Here is a 25,309-nt window from a genome sequence, read left to right on the forward strand (position 1 = left end):
CAAAGCACTGTTGTAAGCGCTGGGAAGGATACAGGGTGATCAGGTTGTCCCAAGTGGGGCTCACAGTCTTCATCCCCGTTTTACAGATGAGGTTACTGGGGCACGGAGAAGTTAAGTGACTGGCCCAAAGTCACAAAGACAAGCGGCGAAGCCGGGATTAGAACCTCTGACTCCCCAGACCGGGCTCTTTCCACTGGGCCACACTGCTTCTCTAAATTCTTCATTATGACTAGTAATAATAATGGCATTTGTTAAGTGCTTACTATATTCAAGCACTGTACTACGGTCTGGGATAAATACAAGATAATCAGGTCCCACTCAGGGCTCAGAGTCTATGTAGCAGGGAGAATTAGGAAACAGCGTGGCTCAGTGGAAAGAGCCTGGGCTTCGGAGTCAGAGGTCATGGGTTCGACTTCCGGCTCTGCCACTTATCAGCTGTGTGACTGTGGGCAAGTCACTTAACTTCTCTGTGCCTCAGTTACCTCATCTGTAAAATGGGGATTAAGACTGTGAGCCTCACGTGGGACAACTTGATTCCCCTGTATCTACCCCAGTACTTAGAACAGTGCTCTGCACATAGTAAGCGCTTAACAAATACCAACATTATTATTATTAATAAATATTGAATCCCAATTTCCAGATGAGGGAACTGAGGCCAGAGAAGTGAAGTGACTTGCCCATGGTCACACAGCAGATATGGGTGGCGCTGGGATTAGAACCAAGTCCTCTGATTCCCAGGCCTGTGCTCTTTCCATTAGGCTGTGCTGCTTCTAAATCAGTGACCAATGAACCCATCGGTGTGTTGGAAGAAAACTAGAGTGTGGCCTGAACCCATTATAACATTAAAAAAAAGGGTTGGGATTGTTTATTCAGTAAGTGGCATTTGTTAAATGCCTGTAGTATGCAGTCAACTGTACTAAACATTTGTCTGTAATATTTTTGGCCAAATTACTTTCAAAACATTAATAATTATGGTACTTAAGTGCTTACTGAGGGCCAAATATTGTACTAAGTGCTGGGGTAGATACAAATGGAATTAGAACTGGGATTAAAACCCAGATCCTCTAACTTTCAGGCCCAATGTCTTTACACTAGACCATGCTGCTTCTCAGTCAAAAGCAAATAAAATGGGAATTAGGAAATAGAGACCAGAGTTCAGTGGAAGTTGGGTTTTTTTGCCATGATAGACAAGAGAAAAGAGGAAGAATAAAGTGTGACGAGGAATCAGAAAATGAGAGATCACCCATCATTTCCTCCAATTTCTCTAGATCATTTCTAGATGTTTTTATTCAATTTTCTGAAGGAAAATAATGGAGATTGGCCAGGCCTGAGTGGAGAGGAAAAATACTGTTTCTGAGGAGTTGAGGGAGGCTGATTCTTGATTTTGCCGGACAGGAAGCTAAGTAATGAGGAAAGTGTTTTTTTCCTTTTCTTCTCTTTTTGCGACTTACGACATAGTTACAGGTAATTTCCTCTCCTTTCACTTGAAGATCAGTCATAAGTCAACAAAATTACTTATTATTTTTTATCCAATTTCTAACAAGGGATATTATAGAATGGGCTCATTTAATACCATTGATTAATTGATTGATTGAAAATATATATGCATACCTAAAATTTTTACATGAAAAATGAAGGCATGTATTTTTTCAGGGTCTGAAGGGATAGAATCTTCTTGTTGCTATAGGAAAGAGTCAAAAGTTGAGCTTTTTTCCCCTTGGCAAGTTTTGAAGGCAACTCAGTTTCCGCTATGAAGAATATAAGTAACGCTGACAGAGTAGCACTTTCAAACAGCAGCATGGCCTTGGGAGTCAGAGAACCTGGGTTCTAATGCGCTTCTGCCACTTGTCTGCTGTGTGACCTTGAGCAAGTCACTTGATGTCTCTGTGCCTCAGTTACCTCATCTGTAAAATGGGGATTAAGAGTTCGAGCCCCATTTGGGATATGGATTGTATGCAACCGGATGATCTTGTATCTACCCCAGCCCTTAGTACAGTACCTGGCACAGTAAGCCCCTAAATGCCACTAAAAACAAAACAAACAAAAATAAACAAAATCTCCCACTCCCTCCTCTGTCTGCTCTTCTGACCACCTCCCTCCTTCCCTTCTCCTGTCAAAAAAAAAAAAAAATAGAATTGCAGAGGTAGAAATGCTAGTTCCATAATAATGAAACACTTTATGAGTGTGTGGGGAAGAATGATAGAAATAACAACTGTACCACATCAGACCTTATTAAAGTCAATGAACTGCAACTTTGGGCTGTTTGTGGGCTTTAACCATTTCTAAGAAATATCCCTCTAGTTTTATTATTTAAATATTGAAAACAGCTCCCGGTTTACCGGAAATCCTGTCCTGAAAAGAAAATAGACCTCGGTGCAAAATATAAAACCAAGGGAATTTCCCATTGTATTCACTTTGAAAGATCCTTATTTTTTTGTTTATGGATGTTTTATTTCCAATATGGTCTTATGAGCTGCTCAAATTGCCTATCAAATATAGCTATTCCCCTTTAGCTCATAAAATGAAAGGTATCCCCAATCTCAGTTGAAGTTCTCAGTTGTACTGGAAATACTTTAATTCCCACACTCGTGCTGGAACAGGAACTTATATTGCCGGGGCTGGTACAGTAGAAGGGAGACGACTGTGCTTTCCTGTTGCCATTTGGGTATTAGCAACTGAGAGTTTTGATCCTCGGTGCGCCAGGAATATTGTCATGAGGTATGGTCCTTAGCTGGCTTGAAACCTAAGAGGATAGATGAGACGTGGAAGGGAATTGGGTTAATGGTGATTCTTATCAGTTGGTTGGCCCAAGAATGATGGGGAAGATCAATAAAACTGGGAAAACATCTGACTTGGAATGAGGCAAACTCAGCATGTCCAAAATGGAATCTGTCTTCTCCCTTCCCCAAACTGTTTCTCCACCTAATTTCCCCATCATAGTTGACACCTTCATCCTTCTTGTCTTTTAATATCATAACCTGGACTCCTCCTTCTCTTTTAACTCCTATATGCATTCCATCATCAAATTTTATCATTTTTTTAATGGTATTTAAGTGCTTACTATGTGCCAAGCCCTGTACTAAGCACTGGAGTAGATACAGATCATTAGGTTGGACAGAGTCCGTGTTCCAAATGGGGCTCATAGTCTTACTCCCCATTTTACAGATGAGGTAACTGAGGCGCAGAGAAGTTAAATGACGTGCCTTAGGTCACACATCAAATAAATGGCAAAACTGGGATTAGAACCCAGGTCCTTCTGACTACTAGGCCTGTGTCGTATCCACTGGGCACACGGCTTCTCCGGTCTGTCTCCATGTCATTTTCAGACTCCACCTCTTCTTCTTCATCCAGACTTTCTACGTTGGTCCTGAAACTTGTCGTGGCCCGATTTGCCTAGTGTGTCAGCCTCCTCACTGACCTCCCTGTCTCCAGTCTCTCTCCTCAACTGTATATATTTCCATTACCCTATTTATTTTGTTAATGAATTGAACATCACCTCGATTCTATTTAGTTGCCATTGTTTTTACGAGATGTTCTTCCCCTTGACTCTATTTATCGCCATCGTTCTCGTCTGTCCGTCTCCCCCGATTAGACTGTAAGCCCGTCAAACGGCAGGGACTGTCTCTATCTGTTGCCGACTTGTTCATTCCAAGCGCTTAGTACAGTGCTCTGCACATAGTAAGCGCTCAATAAATACTATTGACTGAATGAATGAATGAATCCTCTCCAATCCTTACATCACTTAGCTTCCCAGAACATTCTTCTAAAACATCATTTTGGACACATATTTCTACTCCCCACTCAGAATCCTCCAATCGTTACCCCATTACATTTTGCAACAAGCAGAACTCCTGATCACCACCTTTAAGGCACTTAGTCCACTATCTTCCCGCCTACTGATCCTCTCTCTTGTCCCACTACACTCCGCCTCATGTGCTTTGTTCCTCTCAAGGCAATCAAGTCACTGCTCTGCTGATCATTTACTCGCACTTCGGCCTGTAGTTCCCGTCTTCAGATGCCACTGAAAAAAACCACACACACACACACACAAACATAAAATCTTCTGGGCCCCGCTCTCTCCATCTTCAAAACCCTTCTGAAATCACATCTCAGACATTTCAGTGTCTACCTCCCCAACTAGATTGTAAGATTCTTGAGGGCAGAGATCCTGCCTCCTTATCATCTTGTACTCTGCCAAGCACTTAGTACAATTTTCTGCTCTCGGTATATACTCAGTGAATACCAGTGAATAATTTATTTTAGGATTATAAAAGTACTCAACTATAACTATATCACCGTTTCCTAACTTCTTACTTCCTCTTCCATTTTCACTGATAAATCAGTGACCATTTTGGCAAGTCTAACAGGTTTTCGGCCTAGTTTAGTGACCGGATCCCGATTGGATTACTGCATGAGCCTCCTTTCTGATCTCCCATCCTCCTGTCTCGCCCTGCTTCAGTCTATACTTCACTCTGCTGCCCAGATTATCTTTCTACAGAAACGCTCTGGGCATGTCACTCCCCTCCTCAAAAATCTCCAGTGGTTGCCTATCAACCTTCATATGAAGCTAAAACTCCTCAATATTGGCTTCAAAACTCTCCATCACCTGGGCCTCCTCCTCCTTTCTCTCCTTCTAGAGCCCAGCTCTCACATTCTGCTCCTCTGCTGCTAACCTCCTCACTGTACCTCGTTCTCACCTGTCCCACCGTCGACCCCTGGCCCGTGTCCTACGTCTGGCCTGGAATGCCCTCCCTCCCTCACATCCGCCAAACTAGCTTTCTTCCCTACTTCAAAGCTCTACTGAGAGCCCACCTCCTCCAGGAGGCCTTCCCAGACTGAGCCCCCTTTTCTTCCGCTCCTCCTCCCCTCCCCATCGCCCCTACAGCCACCCTCTGCTCTACCCCCTTCCCTGCCCCACAACAGTTGTGTATATTTCTACACATTTATCATTCTATTTATTATATTAATGATGTGTATAGAGCTGTAATTCTATTAATCTATTTTGATGCTGTTGATGCCTGCCTACTTATTTTGTTGTCTGTCTCTCCCCTTCTAGACTGCGAGCCTGTTGTTGGCTCTGTGTGTTGCCGAATTGTACTTTCCAAGCGTTTAGTAGAGTGCTCTATCCACAGTAAGCGCTAAACAAATATGATTGAATGAATGAATGAATGAATGAATAGCGAGAATAGCAAAGAAAGAATAATTCTGGTAGAAGTGGGCAAAATCTTTGTGATTGCTACCTAAATCATAATTTAAGATCTAGGCCGTTTTCAAACCACATGGTCCAGGGAAACAAAGGAAATGTCTATGTACTTCTATGCAGTAATGGCTTGCAACTCATTATTAAAGGATATCATACCCATCGCTGGAAATATGAGAGGGGATATAAATGTCTTTGTTTAAATATTGTTATGCTCCAGGCATCTAGGATGGATAATAGAGGATTGGATGTATGCGTCTTAATTTGAGCATTAATGCCCCTGCCTTGTTTGTCTAACTCAGAGGTTGTGGGTGAGAAAAGTATTGAAAGCTGTTCATGTGTAAATGATTTTGTCCATCCATTAACTGGCAGCGAATGCATATATTTTCATATTTGCTACATGCTAGAAGCTATTACTCTTCAGGCACAATATACTTTAAAAGTTCACTTTTAAGCTATTCTAGTCACACACTCGGTACAGTTGTTTTTTTTTTTGTTATTACAAAACTGTCCATCTGTGCAGAATTTTAACAAAGACATAGAGCATTTTGCTTTGGATTTTAGCCACTTGAGAATTGTAACAAACAATTCTAATGATAATTACAAATTTCCTTGGTGATCATAGAAAACGTGCACTCCATAAACCATTCAGTTGCATATCTATTGATCACATGGACCAGTTGATCTCCGAATATGGAAAGTCACAATTATATCCTCGGCTATTTTATACTTCAAGAAAAGGAATTTTTTTCCCCTTTCAATTCCACAAATAAAAACTTGCAGGAAATGAGCTTTTAGCGGTCACCTCGTACAGCTACAGAAAATATGACCGAGAACAGATTTTTCAGATTTTCAAGTTACCCCTCGTAGGAAAATTTTGTAAATCTGGTTGAACAATATGTTGACAGCTCCCAAGATCGGCTACTGTAAGTTGTTTTTCCTTATGCCACACCATTTGGTATCATTAATCTTCCTAAAGCCAACTTATCCCATTGAGATTTAAGTCTTCCTTTTAAGAGACTGGAAAATTGAAAAAAGACATTTAAAACAAGCAAGTCTAGTTAAATATTTGGTGAGGCAGCTGATAGTAATTCCACCTAGAAATCTGCACAGACGTTACAGGGCTTCCCCCGGTAACAAAAGGTACGGCCTATTTGTTTTCACATGACAATTTGGAAAAATCAGTTTGAGACCACCTTTTATATATGAATTAACGTTCTCCGCTAACCAGCATTCAGTTCTCTCACTTCTAAGACTGAAGTAGAAGCTGCAGTGATTTGGCAAACTGAAGAACTTTTAAATTGCACAAAAGAAAATAAAAACTGGGGAAAATACAAGATGATTAGATCAGGCACAGTTCTTGTCCCACCTGGGGCTCACAGTCTAACAGGAAGAGGAAATAGGTATTTAATCCCCATTTTACCGATGAGGAAACTGAAGTACAGAGAAGTAAAGTGGCTTGCCCAAGGTCCTGCAGCAGGATTAGAGCCCAGCTCCTCTGACTCCTCTGATCCACATTTGAAAATCAGGTGGTTTTGTTTTGAGCAGAACATGAGGTGCAGAGAGTTAGCTGAAGGATGTTTGGTAGCATCAAAGGTCCCTGACTGCAGGGATAGAGCCACCATTCCTCCATAGCCACTGCCCCATGCATAATAATATGAGAAGCTGTGTGGCTTAGTGGAAAGAGCTCAGGCTTGGGAGTCAGAGGTCGTGGGTTCTAATCCTGACTCCAGCACTTAGCTGTGTGACTTTGAGCAATTCACTTAACTTCTCTGTGCGTCAGTTACCTCATCTGTAAAAGGGGGATTAAGACTGTGAGTCCCACATGGGACAACCTCATTACCTTGTATCTACCCAAGTGCTTAGAACTGTCAGCTGTGTGACTGTGGGCAAGTCACTTAACTTCTCTGGGCCTCAGTTACCTCATCTGTAAAATGGGCATTTAGATTGTGAGCCTCACATGGGACAACCTGATGACCCTGTATCTACCCCAGCACATAGAACAGTGCTCTGCACATAGTAAGCGCTTAATACCAACATTGTTGTTGTTAGAACGGTTCTTGGCACAGAGTAAGTGCTTAACAAATGCCATCGTCATCATTATTAATGATAATAATGCTTAATGATAATAATGGTATTTAAGTGCTTACTATATTCCAAACACTGTTCTAAGCACTGGGGTAGGTACAAGATGAATGGGTTGGGCACAGTCCCTGTGCCACACAGGGCTCACGGTCTTAATCCCCATTTTACAGATGAGGGAACTGAGGCACAGAGAAGTTAAGTGACTTGCCCAAGGTCACACAGCACCTAAGTGGCGGAGCCGGGGTCAGGACCCAGGTCCTTCCGATGTCCAGGCCCGGGCCCCGTCCACTAGGTCACGCTGCTTCTAACGGGCAGTGAATGGTGATGACGAGCACAGAGCCACCCTTCTGGATGCAACCGTTTTCCAGACTGGTCGCTAAATCCTGCAGCGGGGAAAAGCTGGATCCCTGTAGTTAAGCCCCTTCCTTCTCTCCAAAGCTGGGCTGCCTCTACCTACCGGATCAGTCCATCAAGCAGTCAGTGTTGACTGAGTGCTTGTCTGCAGAGAGCACTGTAGTAAGCGCTTGGGCAAAGTATGATAGGAGAGAGAAGGTAGACACACTCCCTGCCCACACGGAGTTTTTACAGTCTGTAGGAAGTCTTGGCCCTTTCTGCAATCAGTGGCCTGGATAGAGAAGAGCACCGACAGGGGGAGGATGGAGGAGGGATCAAGAGGAAGGTGGATGAGTGTCTTGCAGCAGGTGAAGGAGAGGGCAGAGCCCATCAGATACTAAATTTAGAAGGGGCCCGGGCCCACCAATGTAGCCACTTGGTTTAATTTCCCCTGCTGACGCTTCTGTCTTTGGGAAGCATGGCCACGTGGAAAGAGAGTGGCCCTGGGAGTCAGAGGATCTGGATTCTGATCCCAGCTCTGCCACTTGTCCCTTGGGTGACCTTGGGCTTAACTTCTCCGTGACTCGGTTCCCTCGTCTGCAAAATGGAGAGTCGGTCAGACGACCGTATTTATGGAGCGCTCACTGTGTGCAGAGCACTGCACTAAACGCTTGAGAGAGTACCTATAACAATAAACGGACACATTCCCTGTCCACAGAGACCTTACTCTTCTCCCTCCTACTTAGACTGTGAGCCCCATGGGACACCCGATTATCTTGTATCTGCCCCAGAGCTTAGTATGGTGCTTGGACATGGAAGCATTTAACGAATACTATTATTATCGTTGTTATTACTATTACTATCCTCTTTACTCAGTTTCCTCTTTTGCAAATTGGAGATTCAATGCCTGTTCTCCCTCCTACTTAACACTGTGAGCCCTATATGGGGCCCGGTTATCGTGTATCTGCCCCATGCTTAGTACAGTGCTTGATACATAGTGAGGACTTAACAAATGCAATTACTGTTATTCTCTGTGACTTTGTTTCGTCATCTGCAAAATAGGGGTTCATTATTCGTTCTCTTTCCCGCTTGGACTATTAGCCCCATGGGGGACAGGGACTGGGTCCCACCTGATTATATCTACCCCAGAGCTCAGGACAAGAGAAGCAGCGTGGTTCAGTGGCAAGAGCCCGGGCTTAGGAGTCAGAGGTCATGGGTTCGAATCCTGGCTCCGCCACTTGTCAGCTGTGTGACTTTAGGCAAGTCACTTCATTTCCCTGGGCCTCAGTTCCCTCATCTGTAAAATGGGGATGAAGACTGTGAGCCCCACGTGGGACAACCTGATCACCTTGTATCCCCCAGCGCTTAGAACAGTGCTTGGCACATAGTAAACACTTAACAAATGCCACCATTCATTTTTATTTATTTTACAATGCTTAGCACATAGTGCTTAAGAAATACTGCGACTGTTATTATTTGTTGTTGTTGCTATTCTTGTAGGAAATTTTAGGCCTTCATCCACTGCTTATTTCCTTATCCCCCCCGCCCCCCCCCCCCCGCCCCCCAATTCTTCTGGCTAAAGAAAGCTGTTTAATAAGTCCTTTGGACTGGTCTTGAAAATCAATCAATCAATTGTATTTATTGAGCACTTACTAGGTGCAGAGGCCTGTACTAACCACTTGGGAGAGTTCAATATAATAATATAATAGAGTTGGTAGACACATTCCCTGCTCACAGCGAGCTTATTCCTGCCAGGATCAACTACTCTGTAGCTTCAGGAACTCTGGACTGAGATGCTAAAATCCCGAAGCAGGAACAGACTCTAAGTGATTCCAGTGGCCCACTGGATCACTGGTTTTTTTTGGTGCTAGCTCTGTTACTTTATTTTATTTTTCTTTTGGCCTCTTGCAAAAATCACATATGGCCAGACTTATTCTAGGAGAGTGAGGGGAAACTCACTAGCCCACCAATATTTTTGTTTGAGATGATAATTTTACCATGTGGAAGTCCTTAGCTATGGATCCAGTCGATGGTCTCCTGGGTGCTGAAACCATGTGCTAGCTACATTCTGAACTTGCTGGAGTTTGAAAATTGTCAGGACTACTTAGCAGCTCATTCTTTTAAAACCCAGCAGTTCTTTATTTTCCTTGGACTTTTTTTCAATAAATATTATAAGAGCTCAGCGTTCTCACTGTGGGCTAATTACTCTCTTTTCTCTGCCTGGGACATAACTCACTAGGAGCTACCAGGGCCTATGGAAATGAGGACAGATCTAGTGTAATTGAGAGTAATGGTCTGAAAGCCAAGAATATCTTAAGTCTTAGGACCGAGACTGAAACACTGGTGGTCTCGGGTAGGTCATTCGCTGGAAACTGTCTGCTTCAGTTTCCCCACCTTTGAAACGAGAATAATGAACATATAGAAGATGAATCGCAGGCCAACAATGGCAAGGTCCCATAGAAATATAGGAGGAAACATTTTTGCCTGAGCTTCAGTGTGGACCAGCCCACAAAAAGCCGAGTCAAAGGGAACTATCGAAGGAGATGAGAAGGTAAATTTGCTTTAAAACTGGTAGCCCAAACTGTAGGACAGCATCAAGACTTGTAAAGCAAACTTGTACCCAGAGACCGAAAGAAATGAGTCAAAGATGGGAGAGAAGGGAACCCCCTCCGTTTCCTATCCAACCAAAAAGGCTACCATGCTGATCCACCCACTTATCTTAATCCGGCTTTGCTCCTGAATGAGCCTCCCGGTGACCTCCGTGCCTCCTGCCCCACTACTCCAATCCACACTTGACTCTGCTGCTCAGATCATTTTCTTAAAATAAGTTGGGCCCATGTCTTCCCACTCCTCAAAATCCTCCCACTGTTTCCCATCCACCTCCATGTCAAACAGAAGCTCCTTACCATTGACTTTAGGGCATTCAATCGGCTTTTCCTCTCCTATCTTGCCTTGCTGATATCGTAATATAACTCAGGCTACACATTTCACTCCCCTAATACCAGCCTACTCATGTATCCCCAATCTCATCTCTCTTGCAGTTCAAACCCTGCCTCTGTCCTCCTCCTGTCCCGGAATGCAACCCAGTTTTCTTGTATCTGCCCCAGCGCTTAGTACAGTGCCTGGCAACGTAGTAAGCGCTTAACAAATATCACAGTTGTTATCTTCTAGACTCTAAGCTCATTATGGGCAAGGAATGTGTCAGTTTATTGTTATACTGTATTCTCCCAAGCGCTTATTATAGTCTTCTTAGCTCACAGAAAGCACTCGATAAACACGATTGCCTGAATGAAAGAACTCCCCCTTCTTAACCAACAGTTTATCACTAACAGCCACCTTCAAAGTGATTTTAAAATCACATCTCCTTCAAGAGGCCTTCCTTAACTAAGCCCTCATTTCTTCTACTCGCTCTGCTTCCTGGGTCACTTATACATTTTGGATCCATCCCCTTTAAGCACATGGTATTTACCCTACCCTCAACCCCCATCGCACTCATGAGAAGCAGCGTGGCTCAGTGGAAAGAGCACAGACTTGGGAGTCAGAGACTGTGGGTGCTAATCCTGGCTCTGTGTGACCCTGAGCCAGCCACTTGACCTCTCTGTGCCTCAGTTACCTCATCTGTAAAATGGGGATTAAGACTGTGAGCCCTACGTGGGACAACCTGTTTACCTTGTATCTTCCCCAGTGCTTAGAACAGTGCTTGGCACATACTAAGCACTTCATAAATGCCATAATTATTAAAACTGTACATATCCTTTTACCTGGCCATTTCCCCCATCTGTATTTATTTTAATGTCTATCTTCCCATCTAGGCTGTAAGCTCTTTGTGAGCAGGGATCGTGTTTACCAATTCTGTTGTAGTAGTCTCTTCCAAGTGCTTAGTATGGTGATAGCCAAACAGCAAGTGCTAAATAAATACCATTGATTGATGGGACAGATGAGCTGCCCTCCAAAATGTCCAACTACACCCCCAGAATGAGCGCCTTTGGGAGCAATTGAGATGGAAAAACATTCTGAATGTGCTTGAGATTTCATAAATTCACATTAATATTGCCTTTTGTCTTTTGTCTTTTATGAATTTTCATGAAGTATGTCAGAACATCACTTTTTAAACACCGGAAAAATTGTTGAGAGAAATAGAGTTGAGCAGGAAAAGATGTGCAATGAGGAGTTCTCACGCCTCGAATCCAATCTTCATAAATATACTCTACTATTTCCTCTATCCATAATCGATTTTAGTGTGTCTCCCTCTATAGATTGTACGCTCCTTCTGGGAAGAGATCACATCTGCCAACTCCGTTTTATTGTACTTTCTATCTCAAGGGCTTGGTACTGTGCTCCGCACCCACTAAACATTCAATAAATAACATTGATTGATTGAAATAAGCTTAGAAATGGAACTCAAATAAACCCTGACTAACCTTCTGAAGAGTTCTAATAAAGTAGTGGAGTGGTTTACCGCCTACCCGTTCAGAGGAAGCCCAAGGTGGGGTGGGAGAGTAAGATAGGAAGGGCGCATGGAGACAAGATGGAACCAAGCCCATCCAGAGACAGGTCCGAGCCCATCCCGTCCCCATCTCTTCCAGAACCTAACCCTGCCTCTCTATGAGGGCCCTACTTTGACTCTCCAGCTCTATAGTTCTATGATTCAAATAACTCCTTTTGATGTAGGATACCGCATTCTCCCCTAAACGACTGACCGTTCATTATTTAAATGCAGTTTCAAAAATCAGGTTATTTAAATAGCATAATAAAGTGAATAAGGCTGCCAGAGAGACTTGTTCAAATCGAATCAACTCGAGGATTATGAGCCAGGATGGCACCAAGCTTTAGTTGGTGGGCTTGACCCCCTTTAGAATGCCAACTTGAACTTGGGGTTAAATTACAGTGATTATTTTGAACTACGTGGAAATAAATGAACTCAAGGGAATAAACTGTAAAATTGTAGAGAAACCATTTTTTTAAACATGGCTTCTTTTTCAGGTCCTCCAGGGAAACGAGGGAAGAGGGGCAGAAGAGGAGAGTATGGTAAGTTTTACGCTGAGCAGAAAAATGTCGCATTTTGATTTGTCTGTGGATGGCTGCTTGTTCACACGATTTGCTCGAAACCCCATTTTTCCTACTTTGAACGTGTATGTTATGCTATTTTAATTAGCCTCGTGATTTTTTTTTTCCTGTGGTTAGTGAGCTTCTAGCATTTTTTAATTTCTTTCCTTCAATTTGTGTTCAGATTGTAAAGCTTAATGACTTAGAAAATTATTTTGATTATCGTTTAGTGAATTTGTAATTCTTGATTGTTTTCTGGCCTGGGCCATTCTGAGTACACTTGTGAGGATTTTCTTATCTTGTACAATACCCCAAACTTCTATGCTTTCATCGTGTGACTCACTGAGATTCCTACAGATAGTAACAGTTGTGCTGCTGAGAGTGCTTACTATAGAGAAGCAGCGTGGCTCGGTGGAAAGAGCCCGGGCTTGGGAGTCAGAGGTCATGGGTTCGAATCCCATCTCCGCCACTTGTCAGCTGCATGACTGTGGGCAAGTCGCTTAACTTCTCTGGGCCTCAGTTACTCATCTGTAAAATGAGGATTAAGACTGTGAACCTCACGTGGGACAACCTGCTTACCCTGTATCTACCCCAGGGCTTAGAACAGTGCTCTGCACATAGTAAGAGCTTAACAAATACCAACATTATTATTAGGCACCAGGCACTGTACTAAGCACTGGGGTAAATACAAGATAATTATGCCAGACCAGTCACTGCCCTACATTAAGATTCACAGTCTAAGGGGGAGATATAATAGGAATTTAATCCCCATTTTACAGATGGGGAACCTGAGGCCCAGAGAAGCAAAATGACTTGTCCAAGGTCACCCAGCAGGCAAGTGACAGAGCTAGGTTTAGAACCCAGGTCTCCTGACTCCTAGGTCTGTGTTCTTTCCACCAGGACAAGCTGAGCACTTCCTGTGTGCAAAGAACTGTACTAAGTGCTTGGGAGAATACATTATAACAATTAACGGATACATTCCCTGCCCACAACAACCTTACAGTCTAGAGATTCATTCATTCAATAGTATTTATTGAGCGCTTACTATATGCAGAACACTGTACTAAGCATTTGGAATGTACAAATCGGTAACAGAGACAGTCCCTGCCCTTTGATGGACTTACGGTCTAATCGGGGGAGACGGACAGACAAGAACAGTAGCAATAAATAGAATCAAGGGGATGAACATCTCATTAAAACAACAGCAAATAAATAGAATCAAGGTGATGTACTGACAAAATAAATAGGGTAATGAAGATATGTACAGTTGAGCGGACGAGTACAGTGCTGAGAGGATGGGAAGGGAGAGGGGGAGGAGCAGAGAGAAAGGAGGGAAAACAGGTTGGACACAGTCCCTGTCCCATGTGGGACTCACAGCATTAACCCCCATTTTAAAGATGAGGTAACTGAAGTGACTTGCCCCAGGTCATTCAGCAGGCACGTGGTGGAGCCAGGATTAGAACCCGGGTCCTTCTGACTCGCAGGCCTGGTCTCTATCCACTAGGCCAAACTGCTTCTATAATTGTCCTTCCTAATTAGGCACATTTACTCCGAGGCAACCTATCTCATCATTCCAAGATCATCTCTGCCTGCAAGCTGTGGCGCGAGACTGTTCGGATCTGGGAGGCTATTGCTAACCCACTCATTATTCCAACATAATTTCCCTGGGCTCTGTTCTCCCGTCCAATATGAACTGAACAGGGGATGGCAGACTCCCTCTGACCCAACTCCTTTAATCTCTCCTGGAGGCAGGCTTACATCTGCAAGTCCGAGTCCTGCAGAACTGCCTACTAGGTAGCAACTGCCCCCTTAGGCTGTCATTCCAAAACTCCCGGTGTACCGCTGTCAGATGTGTGCTAAGTTGTTGAGGGTTAATGGAGCACTGGCCCCGGGGTTCACGGTAGAATTGATTGCCATGAATACATTCTCTCTACCCAGTTGCGGCCCATGTGATATTGATGGGGCAAGCGCGACAACACTCCCGTTATTCTTGTGCTATTCTCAGCTTGTGCTACATCATATTCTGCACCCAGTAAGCGCTCAATAAAAATACTATTGGATGCATGAAGGAATTAATAGTCTCCCTCCTCCCCTCCTCACCCTTAATTCCAGATATGCATGTGATCCTAGGTGAATTTGTCCTTTTGGGAAGAATACAGGTCTCAGGATGTAGAAAAATATGAATACAAACATTTGACATTCTCTCTCAGAACCTCATCTTGGCTTTAACATCACTCATGGTTCAGTCCTAGGTAGTTAATAATAATAATAACAATGATGATGATGGTTTTTAGGTGCTTACTATGTACCAAGCACTGTTCTAATTGCTGGGGGAGATACAAGGTGGTCAGGTTGTCCGGCAGCTGTGTGACTGTGGGCAAGTCACTTCACTTCTCTGTGCCTCAGTTACTCATCTGTAAAATGGGGATTAAGACTGTGAGCCTCGTGTGGGACAACCTGATTACCCTGTGTACCCCAGCGCTTAGAACAGTGCTCTGCACATAGTAAGCGCTTAACAAATACCAACATTATTATTAGAGCTCACAGTTTTCTAGACAGTTTAACTGTCTAGAAGAGGGGAGGCAGACATCAGAACAAGTTAACATCAGACAGTTAACCTGGTGTGGGCAGGGATTGTCTCTCTTTATTGCTGACTTGTACTTTCCAAGTGCTTAGTACAGTGCTCTGCACGCAGTAAGCACTCAGTAAATACGATTGAATGAATGAATTCATGCTTCATGTTAGCCTTTTTCAAATGAAACCTGAGCAGCGGAGCTGAGAGATGTTTGTCTTCACTAGCCTTGTTCATCGCTTGGCAACAATGACATTTCTCTCCTTGAGGCCCTCTGGTAACTAGGCTGTAAGTTCACTGTGGGCAGGGAATGGGTCTACTGTTGTATTTTACTCTCCCAAGTGCTTAGCACAGTGCTTTGAGCACAGTAAGTGCTTAATAAATACAATTGAGTGAACTGAAAGAATGAATGAACTATTTAAAATTCAAAAAGAAAGGGTACATTCTGACTTCAGAAAATTACCTCATTTGAGAAAGTAAAAATGGAATTATGTACTCTTGATTCTTTGGAACTAAGGAAAATCAAATTCATTGCAGAAGAGTAAATGATCTTTCGAGGTTTTGCATAACGTGTTAAGAAAACATTTGTGAGGCTAACACTTTCAGGAATGGTGAGTGAAACATTCAGATGTGACCAAAAAAATTGACAGCTTTAGGCATCCAGAGGATAGTTAATAATCTGTGCTTCAGTGACTTCTGACTAAATTCATGTTAGTTGAAGTGTCAAAGGCAGAATGAGTTCTGATTGACGAAAACGTCTGAGTCTGGGAAAGTTGGGAATCCTGATTTTGCTCATTGGCATGCTGAGACATGGGGGTGAATCCCTAAATCTTTTTTGTGCTACATTTTCTCTGTGTTAGCACTTGGCAAAGTATTGAAAATAAATAACTAATGTTTATATATCAAAAAGCACATCAATTAGCTGATCATGTTTACTGAGTACTTACGGTGTACAGAGCACTCTTTTAAGTGCTTGGGAGAGTACAGACACATTCTCTGCCCACAATGGGCTTCCGCTCGAGAGGGAGAGACAGATATTAATATTAAAAAATTATGGATATGTATGTAAGTGCTCTGGGGCTTGTGGTTGCGATGAATAAAGGGAGCGGGTGAGGATAACGCAGAAGGGAGTGGGAGAAGAAGAAATGAGGGCTTAGGGAAAGCCCCTTAGTGGAGATGTGCCTTCAATAAGGCTTTGGGGATGGGGAGAGTAAATGTGTGTAGGCTATGAAAAGGGAGGGCGTTCCAGGCTAGAGGCAGGGTGTGGGTGAGAGGTCGGTGGCAAGATAGAGGAGATCGAGGCACAGTGAGTAGGTTGGCATTGGAGGAGCAAAGTACGCAAGCTGGGCTTTGGTAGGAGTGTAATGAGGTGAGGTAAGGGCAAGGTGATTGAGTGCTTTAAAGCTGACGGTAAGGAGTTTCTGTTTGATGCAGAGGTGGCTGGGCAACCTCTGGAGGTTCTTGAGCAGTGGGGAAACGTGGACTGAACATTCTTGTAGAAAAATGATCTGAGCAGCAGAATGAAGTATGAATTGAAGTGGGGAGAGACAGGAGGCAGGGAAGTCAGAGAGGAGGACACAGTAATCCCGGCTGAATAGGATAAATATTTGGATTAATGTGGTAGTTAGGATGGAGAAGAAAGGGAGACTTTTAACGATGATGTGAAGGATGAACCGACAGGATTTAGTGATGGATTGAATATGTGGGTTGAATGAGAGAGAGGAGTCAAGGATAACACCAAGATTATGGGTTTGTGAGACAGGATGATTGGTGGTATCATCTACAGTTTTGGGAAAGTCAAGGGGAGGACAGGGCGTGGGTGGGAAGATAAGGGTCAAAAATCGAAGCTCACTCTTGGAGGAAAGAAAACAATGGCCCCAAACTTGTTAGGATCTAATGGTTTTGATATTGGTTTGGTCGATTCTCGACATGTCAATTCAACATCTGGAAATTGAATCAGTCATTGGTTGTTTGTGAATGAATTGTGACTGAGGTTTCAGAAAAAATAGCTGCTTTCATTCTTAAAAACTCTAATTGTGCATGATATTACCCGGATATACAAAGCCATTTTGAGAGGCAGTTGGTATTTCATCTAATCTACTATTTGTCCCTCTTTCCTTTCCATTTAAATAATCTCAACATAATTAGTTTTTGTGACAAAAACACCACTGTTGAGTTTTACTTTAAGATGAGATTGATTGTCCCTTTGAGCCACTATGGAATGGACATAGAGGAGTTTGTATGTCAAGGAAGTTAAAATGAGGACCATATCTTAAATTGCATGCTTGTCCTTTAGAAACTAATTTGGAAATGAATGCAGACTTTATATGTGTCAGAAAGCATCAATCTTTGGTAATGACCAGTCTTTTTGTATATTCAAGCCCAAATTAATAATAATAATTGTGTTACTTGTTGGATGCTTACTATATGCCAAGCACTGTTCTGAGCGCCAGAGCATATACAAGTCAGTCAAGTGGGACACAGTCCCTGTTCCACATGGGGCTCACACTCTTAATCTACATTTTTACAGATGAATGACCGAGGCCCAGAGCAGTTAAGTGACTTGCCCAGGGTCACACAGCTGACATGTGGCAGAGCCAGGATTAGAACCTAGGTCCTTCTGACTCCCAGGCCTGTGCTCTATCCACTGTCACGCTGCTTCTCTAAAATGCTATAGAAGGATCAGATGGGAATTGGGGCTGAAATTTACCAGAAATCTGCCTCTACCCTCTATTTCCTTCAACCCCCAAAGACCAAGGAGGGCATTACAATTTGTTTGCAGAACCTGAGGAGAATCTCAAGAACAATTAGATTTGGTACTAGAATTTTTTTCAGGATTCTCTAGGAACTTTTACTACAACAAAGGAATCTAGCTCTTGACTGTGAAACACTTTCCCATAAGGAAGAAACACACACATTATCAAGGGCAGAAAAAGTACATTAGTTGTTATTTTATGCCCCTTTTGTGCCCCCTGTTTTATTTTTTTCCCTTGGAAGTCAGTGGGAGGCATAAAAGCTAATGAAAATCCATTGATTTGAAAGCTATAAGTGCTCCATTGAATAAGATCGAAATATTATATTTGATTTGTAAGCCTTTGATAGGGCATTCAAAAGTTTCAGTACAAAAGTCCTTAAATCTATATAATTGGAAAAATATGCACATATTTCAGCAACTGGGTCTTTTCATAGACCCACGTTTTTCTTAGAAAAGAATGTGTTGAACATTATGAATACGTTTTAATTGATAAGTGACAGGAAAAAGATCTAGGTGTGAGTAATTTATCCTAACGCAAAGGAACCATAGGGGAAAATCTGCTATTGAAGTTTGCACGCAGTATAAAAGTTCATACTCAGTTGCGTAGATATTGGAAGCCAATAGCTTAAGGAAATGTTGCCTGTATGACAGTTAGGTAGAACCAAATATTGTGTTGAGTATTTAATTGGTCTGGAATGCAATAGCATGAGAACAATTTATTCTTCTTTGAAGACAATGATCTCTTCAGACAGGCACCTGTATGCTGTCTTTGCCAACAATTCTGTTCCCAGGGTTCATCTAGGGGAGCAAAATTTTTAGGTAATATAATGTGTTCATTGCTAGCTTGGCCAATTTTGTAAATCTCAAACAGACAAGTTCTAATCATCCATACCTCGGTTACCAGAATGAGCTCCTAATGTCCAAAAGATCATTTTTCCATCAAAATTTCCAGAGTTTATCTGGCTGCTTGGCTCCTACATTTTGCAAAATTAAATCTGAATTAAAAGCGTATGTTTGGCATCTTATGTGTTCGTCTTTTCTACTTTATAAGCTAATATATTATTTTTTTCTCTCTCTCTTTTTTCCCTACAGGACCTCCTGTAAGTACAATCGATACATTGTGGGAATTCCATTTTAACCAGAGATAGAAATGTTTGTGTTTAATCACCAGTGAAGCAATTGCAGTGGAGACAATTTCCACAAAATTATCAATGCAATTTTTAGTACTTATTAATTTTGGAGGAGCTAAGTAATCGTATAGAAGCTTTCTGTTTGGAAATAACTCTTAAGTGTAACAGTATTTGGAATCAACATTTGAAACAAAATAATCTGTAAGTATGACACAGTTTTTTGTTTTGGGGATGCTTTCTAAAGTGTAAATTTCTGTTTTCTCACATTGTGGCTCACTTTCAAAATTGACAGCCTTGGAAAGGACTTAATACAAGTTCTAAAGTGAAATATTTTGAGTGGAAATTCAGTTGCTTTTCCTTGAGTATTTCAAAGCTATTTAATATTACTCGTGTCTGCGATTTACACTTGTATCTGAAATATTTGCTAGCTGACCAAGTGGAGATGGTGATTCCATCATGAAAATGATATCGCCACAGGCCTTGATCCCCTATTCTCTTCCTCAGGCAAAACCTCCTTTGGAGTCAATTGGACCTTTGTCTGAGTAAGGAATGGAGGATTGAGCCCTAAGAGAGTTTCATTTTTTTTCCCCTTCTTTCCAAGGTTTGTGCTAGTTGTGCTTCCAGGATCTCTCTTTCCAGGAACAGATTATCTTGTCAAATCCAGGTCGGATGCATTGTTGACTAATATTCTGGATCTCGGTTGTCTGACATAAATGTTCAACTGTTGCTCTGTGTATTTACAGTAGCTAAGACTGCTGGCCTTGAGACATTTTCACTTCCAATAGCCAGTTTGCTCCAAGATTTCCCAAATACACTTTGGCAATTCATTTAACAGGCCAGCAGAGAGAAAGAAAGAGAGAAAGGGAAGGAGGGGTGCCGTGGGGGTAGGGGTTAGTGTACACTAGTTTTCTTTATTCAGAGGAAATGTTGGCTTCCCAAATATCTTTTGCAGCCCTCTTTAAAAAGCAAAGATGGAACATAAATCATTAAGCAAGCGGCTTTGATCCAGTAAACGACCGTTAGCCGTTGGTTAATGTTCGGCAGATGGCATGCCATAGGTCTAGAGGCTTAACTCTTTGGCTTTATCTTCAAACCACTATCTCTTTAACTAGAAACAAATTATTATTACCCAGAGAGAACTCCGGAGATTGTATTCACAATAGCTTCCTCCTACACCCATAAATATAAGGAAGCCCAAGAAGTGGTTAAATCCCAGTTCTGTCTCATAGTCACTTATGGGTTTCTAGAATTTCCCTTTTGGTTCCTCTCAACCTTAAGCAATGGTATATTTCTTTGCTTATTCAGGATTGTCATCCTAGACACAAAGACTCCAATTGTTCTTATTCTACTTTTTATTACATAAAATTTTCATTGTTATTAGGTGATATATACAGGTGTTTTCTTATGGGTGAAAAAAGTTATTGACCATCTGTTGCCGGATTGTACTCTCCAAGCGCTTAGTACAGTCCTCTGCACAAAGTAATCGCTCAATAAATATGATTGAATGAATGATTGAAGCAAGATTTAAAAAAAAATCAAATGATTCTGTTATGTGGAATGATATCATCCCATGTCTTGTCTTATGCTTTTGATTCATTTCTGACCCATGGCGACACCATGGACACATCTGTCCCAGAACGCCCCACCTCCATCTGCAATTGTTCTGGTAGTGTAGCCATAGAGTTTTCTTGGTATTTTGGTAAAAATACTGAAGTGGTTTACCATCGCCTCCTTTCGTGCAGTAAACGCGAGTCTCTGCCCTTGACTCACTCCCATGTCGTGACTGCCCATTCCAGGGGAGTCTTGACTTAGAGCAGATTGCCTTTCGCTCACTGGCCAAGCTTGGAATGGAATGGGTTTGCCTCTGCTTGATTTTCCCTCCCGTAGTTGGGACTGGTAGAGGACTGGAAACTCTCCAGTTGCGATCCTGAGAGGGTATCAACCCGTGTAGCTGTAGTTTCGAGTAGCTGTAACATCGTCAAATGTTTGTAACAAAACATCAAATGAGAAGAAACAACAAAAGAAACAGAGACATCTAAGACCCCAATATTTATGAAATGGAGCAAGCTATGCCAGTATCTGCTTTAATTCCCAATGGGGCATGTTTTTAAAGCTTTGAGCCAGAAAAATGTATGAAGCCCAGTTGATTTTGTCTTCCATTCAGGGAGAAATCTGGTACTTGTTCTTTCCAGTGTGGGTAGCTCTGTTTTTTCCCCTTCTCATTTGTTTCTTTTATAAGAACTCAAGGCTGTTTCCACACAGGCACAATGAAGCCATAGATTGGTAATAGAAATGCTATTGATGATAATGCTTCTGGCTATCATTTCAAGAGGGGATACAATTTCTTGGTAGTTGAAGTGATAAAATGGTTATTTGGGTAAATTAGAAGACTTCACTTTTACTCTTTCCTTACCCATGAATTGAAGTCTTGGTGTTATGATATTTTTATTCATTCATTCACTCACTCATATTTACTGAGCGCCTACTGTGAGCAGAACACTGTATTAATTGCTGTATTAGAATATTTTGTAGATCTAATGACTAATGAGAGAGATGCAGCAATATTGTTTGATTCTATAAATTATTTATTTATTTATGGTATTTATTAAGTCCTTACTATGTAACAGGCACTGTACTAATTGCTGGGGTAGATACAAGCTAATCAGACTGGATGTAGTCCTTGTTATACATTGGGCTCACAGTTGTATTGCCCATTTTACAGATGAGGTGACTGAGGCACAGAGAGGTGAAGTGACATGCCCAAGGTCATACAGCAGAAAAGAGGCAGTGGGATTAGAACCCATGACCTTCTGACTCCCAGGTCCACGGTCTACCTACTACCTCACGCTCTAACCATCATAGCAAGGAAATGATATGCAAAGACCAATGGTTAAGGAATGCTTTGTGAATTTCAGTCATTGTCTAGTGAAGGACAAGCTTTTACTTGAGCTTTATTCATTCATTCAATAGTATTTATTGAGCGCTTACTATGTGCAGAGCACTGTACTAAATGCTTGGAATGTACAAATCGGTAACAGTTAGACAGTCCCTGCCCTTTGACTGGCTTACAGTCTAATCCGGGGAGACAGACAAGAACAATAGCAATAAATAAAATCAAAGGGATGAACACCTCATTAAAACAGTAGCAAATAAATAGAATCAGGGTGATGTACATCTCATTAACAAAATAAATAGGGTGATAAAAATATATGCAGTTGAGTGGACGAGTACAGTGCTGAGGGGAGGGGAAGGGGGGGAGGGAGCAGAGGGAAAGGGGGGAAGAAAGGGCTTAGCTGAGGGGAGGTGAAGGGGGGGTAGAGGGGGAGCAGAGGGAGCAGAGGGAAAAGGGGAAGCTCAGTCTGGGAAGGCCTCTTGGAGGAGGTGAGCTTTAAGTAGGGTTACTCTTCTGTTGCCCTGAACTAGGTAGCTAGCTAATGATGATGGTATTTGTTAAGCACTTACTATGTGTCAAGTGCTGTTTTACGTGCTGCACTTACTATGTGTCAAGTACTGTTCTAAGTGCTGGAGTAGATACCAGCTATTCAGGTTGGACACAGTCCCTTTCCCAATATGGGACTCACAATCTTAATCCCCATTTTAGAGATGAGGGAACCGAGGCATAGAGAAGTGAAGTTACTTGCTCAAGGTCACACAGCAGACAAGTGGCGGAATTGGGATTAGAACCCAGGTCTTCTGACTCCCAGACCCGGGCTCTATCCCCTAGGCCATGTTTCTTCCCTAGCTTTAAAACTAGCCGTCACTGTGATGCTCTGCACAGGCTCCGGTCAGTGCCGAGGTTCTAAATCCTAATAGTTCAGTAGGGCTGGGTCAAGCAGGGTTCTAGCAGGGTCCCTTACAGAAGATCGCCTTCTAAAGCTTTCATTTCTCATGATGGAGGTGCTGTAATTAATGCTGGAAAACGAAATTCTTCCTGGATCACCCACGGAGAAAGAAATGGAGGGATGCTGGGATGGATTCATGTCCCAGAAGTTACTGTAGGTCCACCATCTTGAAGTCTACAGTCCGGATCAGCAACTTCAAGGGAAAAAAGACCACTGTAAAATATTTCTCCTACTTAGGGGAATTTTGTTTCTAGGTTTTGCAGTCCAGGTGGGTAAGATGACATCTTTTCTAGTGCCTGTTGGGTATGGGCCAGGCTCAGGTGGAACCAATTCTAAAATTTCAACTCATGTAGGGCAGTACCGCTCCCATTACTCTCCCAGGGTCACAGAACAAAATGAGTGATGTAGTAACCGAGGAGCCTAAACTTTAGAAGCCCTGCCTGTCAAAGTAACGTAGATCTTATTGAGTGACAGAGAGGATGTTATTCTTGGTGGCTTAGAACTCTCGGAGGTGTAAAACAGGCATCAGTACAACCTGTTTTAAGCTTGTGCCAACCACAGTTTTCAGCTGGGTTTGAACCTTAGACTCTTGTTGACAGATGAGTGGAGCTGACAGGGCCAACGTAAGCCTATGCTTGCTTATTCTGGCAATATAGAAGATTGAAGCCTAGGAAAAAAGTTAAGATGCAAATGAAAGAGTTTAAATAGCTGCATTCCACATCCTCTTAAATGATTTAAGTATCTAGTCCTGCAGTGAGGTTTTTCAAGATTTCAGGTTATCTTTGGCTCATCACCCCACCTTCCTACCTACTGGCCTTCAACTCCATTTTCTTAGCTGCCTAATAATACCGATTGTGGTATTTATTGTGAAACGTTTACTATGAGCCAAACATTGTACTAAGTCTTGGGATAGGTACAATATAAGCAAATAGGATACAGTCCTGGTCTCACATGGGACTCACAGTCTAAGAAGGAATAATAATAATAATTATGGTATTTGTTAAGACTTATGTACCAGGCATTGTACTAAGCGCTGGGGAGGAAGCAAGCAAATTTGGGTTGGACACAATCCCTGTCCCACAAGGGGCTAACACTCTTAATCCCCATTTTACGGATGAGGTAACTGAGGCCCAGAGAAATGAAGTGAACTTGCCCAAGATCACACAGCAGACATGTGGTAGAACCGGAATTAGAATCCAGGTCCTTCTGACTCCCAGGCCAGTGCTCTACCCACTGAACTATACTGCTTCTCTTCTGTGAGATATGTAGACAAGTGCTGAGGGGTTAGAGGTGGGGCGACAATCAAATTCCCAAAGGTCCCATAGATGACCCAGAAGCGCTGTGCACATAGTAAGCACTCAGTAAATGCCACTGATTAATTCAAAGTGGGAATAATTCAGCTCGCATCTCTCATTAGATATCATGAAGCTGTTATGATTTAATTCTCGGTGGGTGTCTATGTATACTCGGAGGTATGCCCAGGGTTGGAGCGAGGGGTCCAACTGCTGAGGGTGATCTTTACAAACAGGAGTAAAAATGACTGATTTTCATATGTTTTTGCTGCCAGAACAATCCATCAGTAGTATTTACTGAGCGCTTCCTGTGTGTGGAGCACTCTGTTAAGCACTTGAGCAGAAAGCAGGCATCTGTTCAGGAGGAGGTGGCTGTGAATCAGGATGGGGTTGCTGGCCAGACTCATGACCAACTCTGTTGGGAAAAAATCTTCTTTCACCTGGCTTAGTGGAAAAAGCCCAGGTTTGGGAGTCAGAGGTCATGAGTTCTATTCCTGGCTAAGCTGCTTGTCAGCTGAGTGACTTTGGACAAGTCACCTAAGATCTCTGGGCCTCAGTTACCTCCTCTGTAAAATGGGGATTAAGACTGTGAGCCCATGTGGGACAACCTGAATACCCTGTGTCTCCCCCAGCGGTTAGAACAGTGCTTGGCACATAGTAAGCGCTTAACAAATACCACTATTATTATTCCTTGCCTCTTTAAATGGGATGGTAGTGAGTGAGATGGCAGTGGTGCTTCCACCCTGCCGAATGTTTTAGGTACAGGGCAGGAGACTACCAACCAGCTAACCCCTTTTATTAGGTGTTATAATGATTATGATAATGATATTTGTTAAATTCTTGTTATGTGCCAGGCACTGTACTAAGCGCTGGGGTGGATTTAAGCAAATAGAGTGGGGTACGAGCAAGTTGAGTCCATGTCCCATGTGGGGTTCACAGTCTCAATCCCCATTTTTCAGATGAGGTAACAGAGGTGCAGAGAAGCGAAGCGCCTTGCCCAAGGTCACGCCGAAGACAAGTGGTGGAACTGGGATTAGAACCCAGGACCCTCGAA

The 25,309-nt window shown here is 42.6% G+C and overlaps 1 protein-coding gene across 1 annotated transcript in view; it reads left to right on the forward strand.

Moving 5' to 3' along the window:
• Positions 1–25,309, forward strand: part of COL25A1 (collagen type XXV alpha 1 chain) — a 550,081-nt gene that overhangs the window by 275,463 nt on the left and 249,309 nt on the right. Inside the window, 2 exon segments of the mRNA XM_039913724.1 lie at positions 12,602–12,646; positions 19,084–19,091. Coding sequence (XP_039769658.1) covers positions 12,602–12,646; positions 19,084–19,091 — 53 coding nt within the window.

This window comes from Ornithorhynchus anatinus, chromosome 12 (assembly GCF_004115215.2).
Source record: "Ornithorhynchus anatinus isolate Pmale09 chromosome 12, mOrnAna1.pri.v4, whole genome shotgun sequence".
Lineage (NCBI taxonomy): Eukaryota > Metazoa > Chordata > Mammalia > Monotremata > Ornithorhynchidae > Ornithorhynchus > Ornithorhynchus anatinus.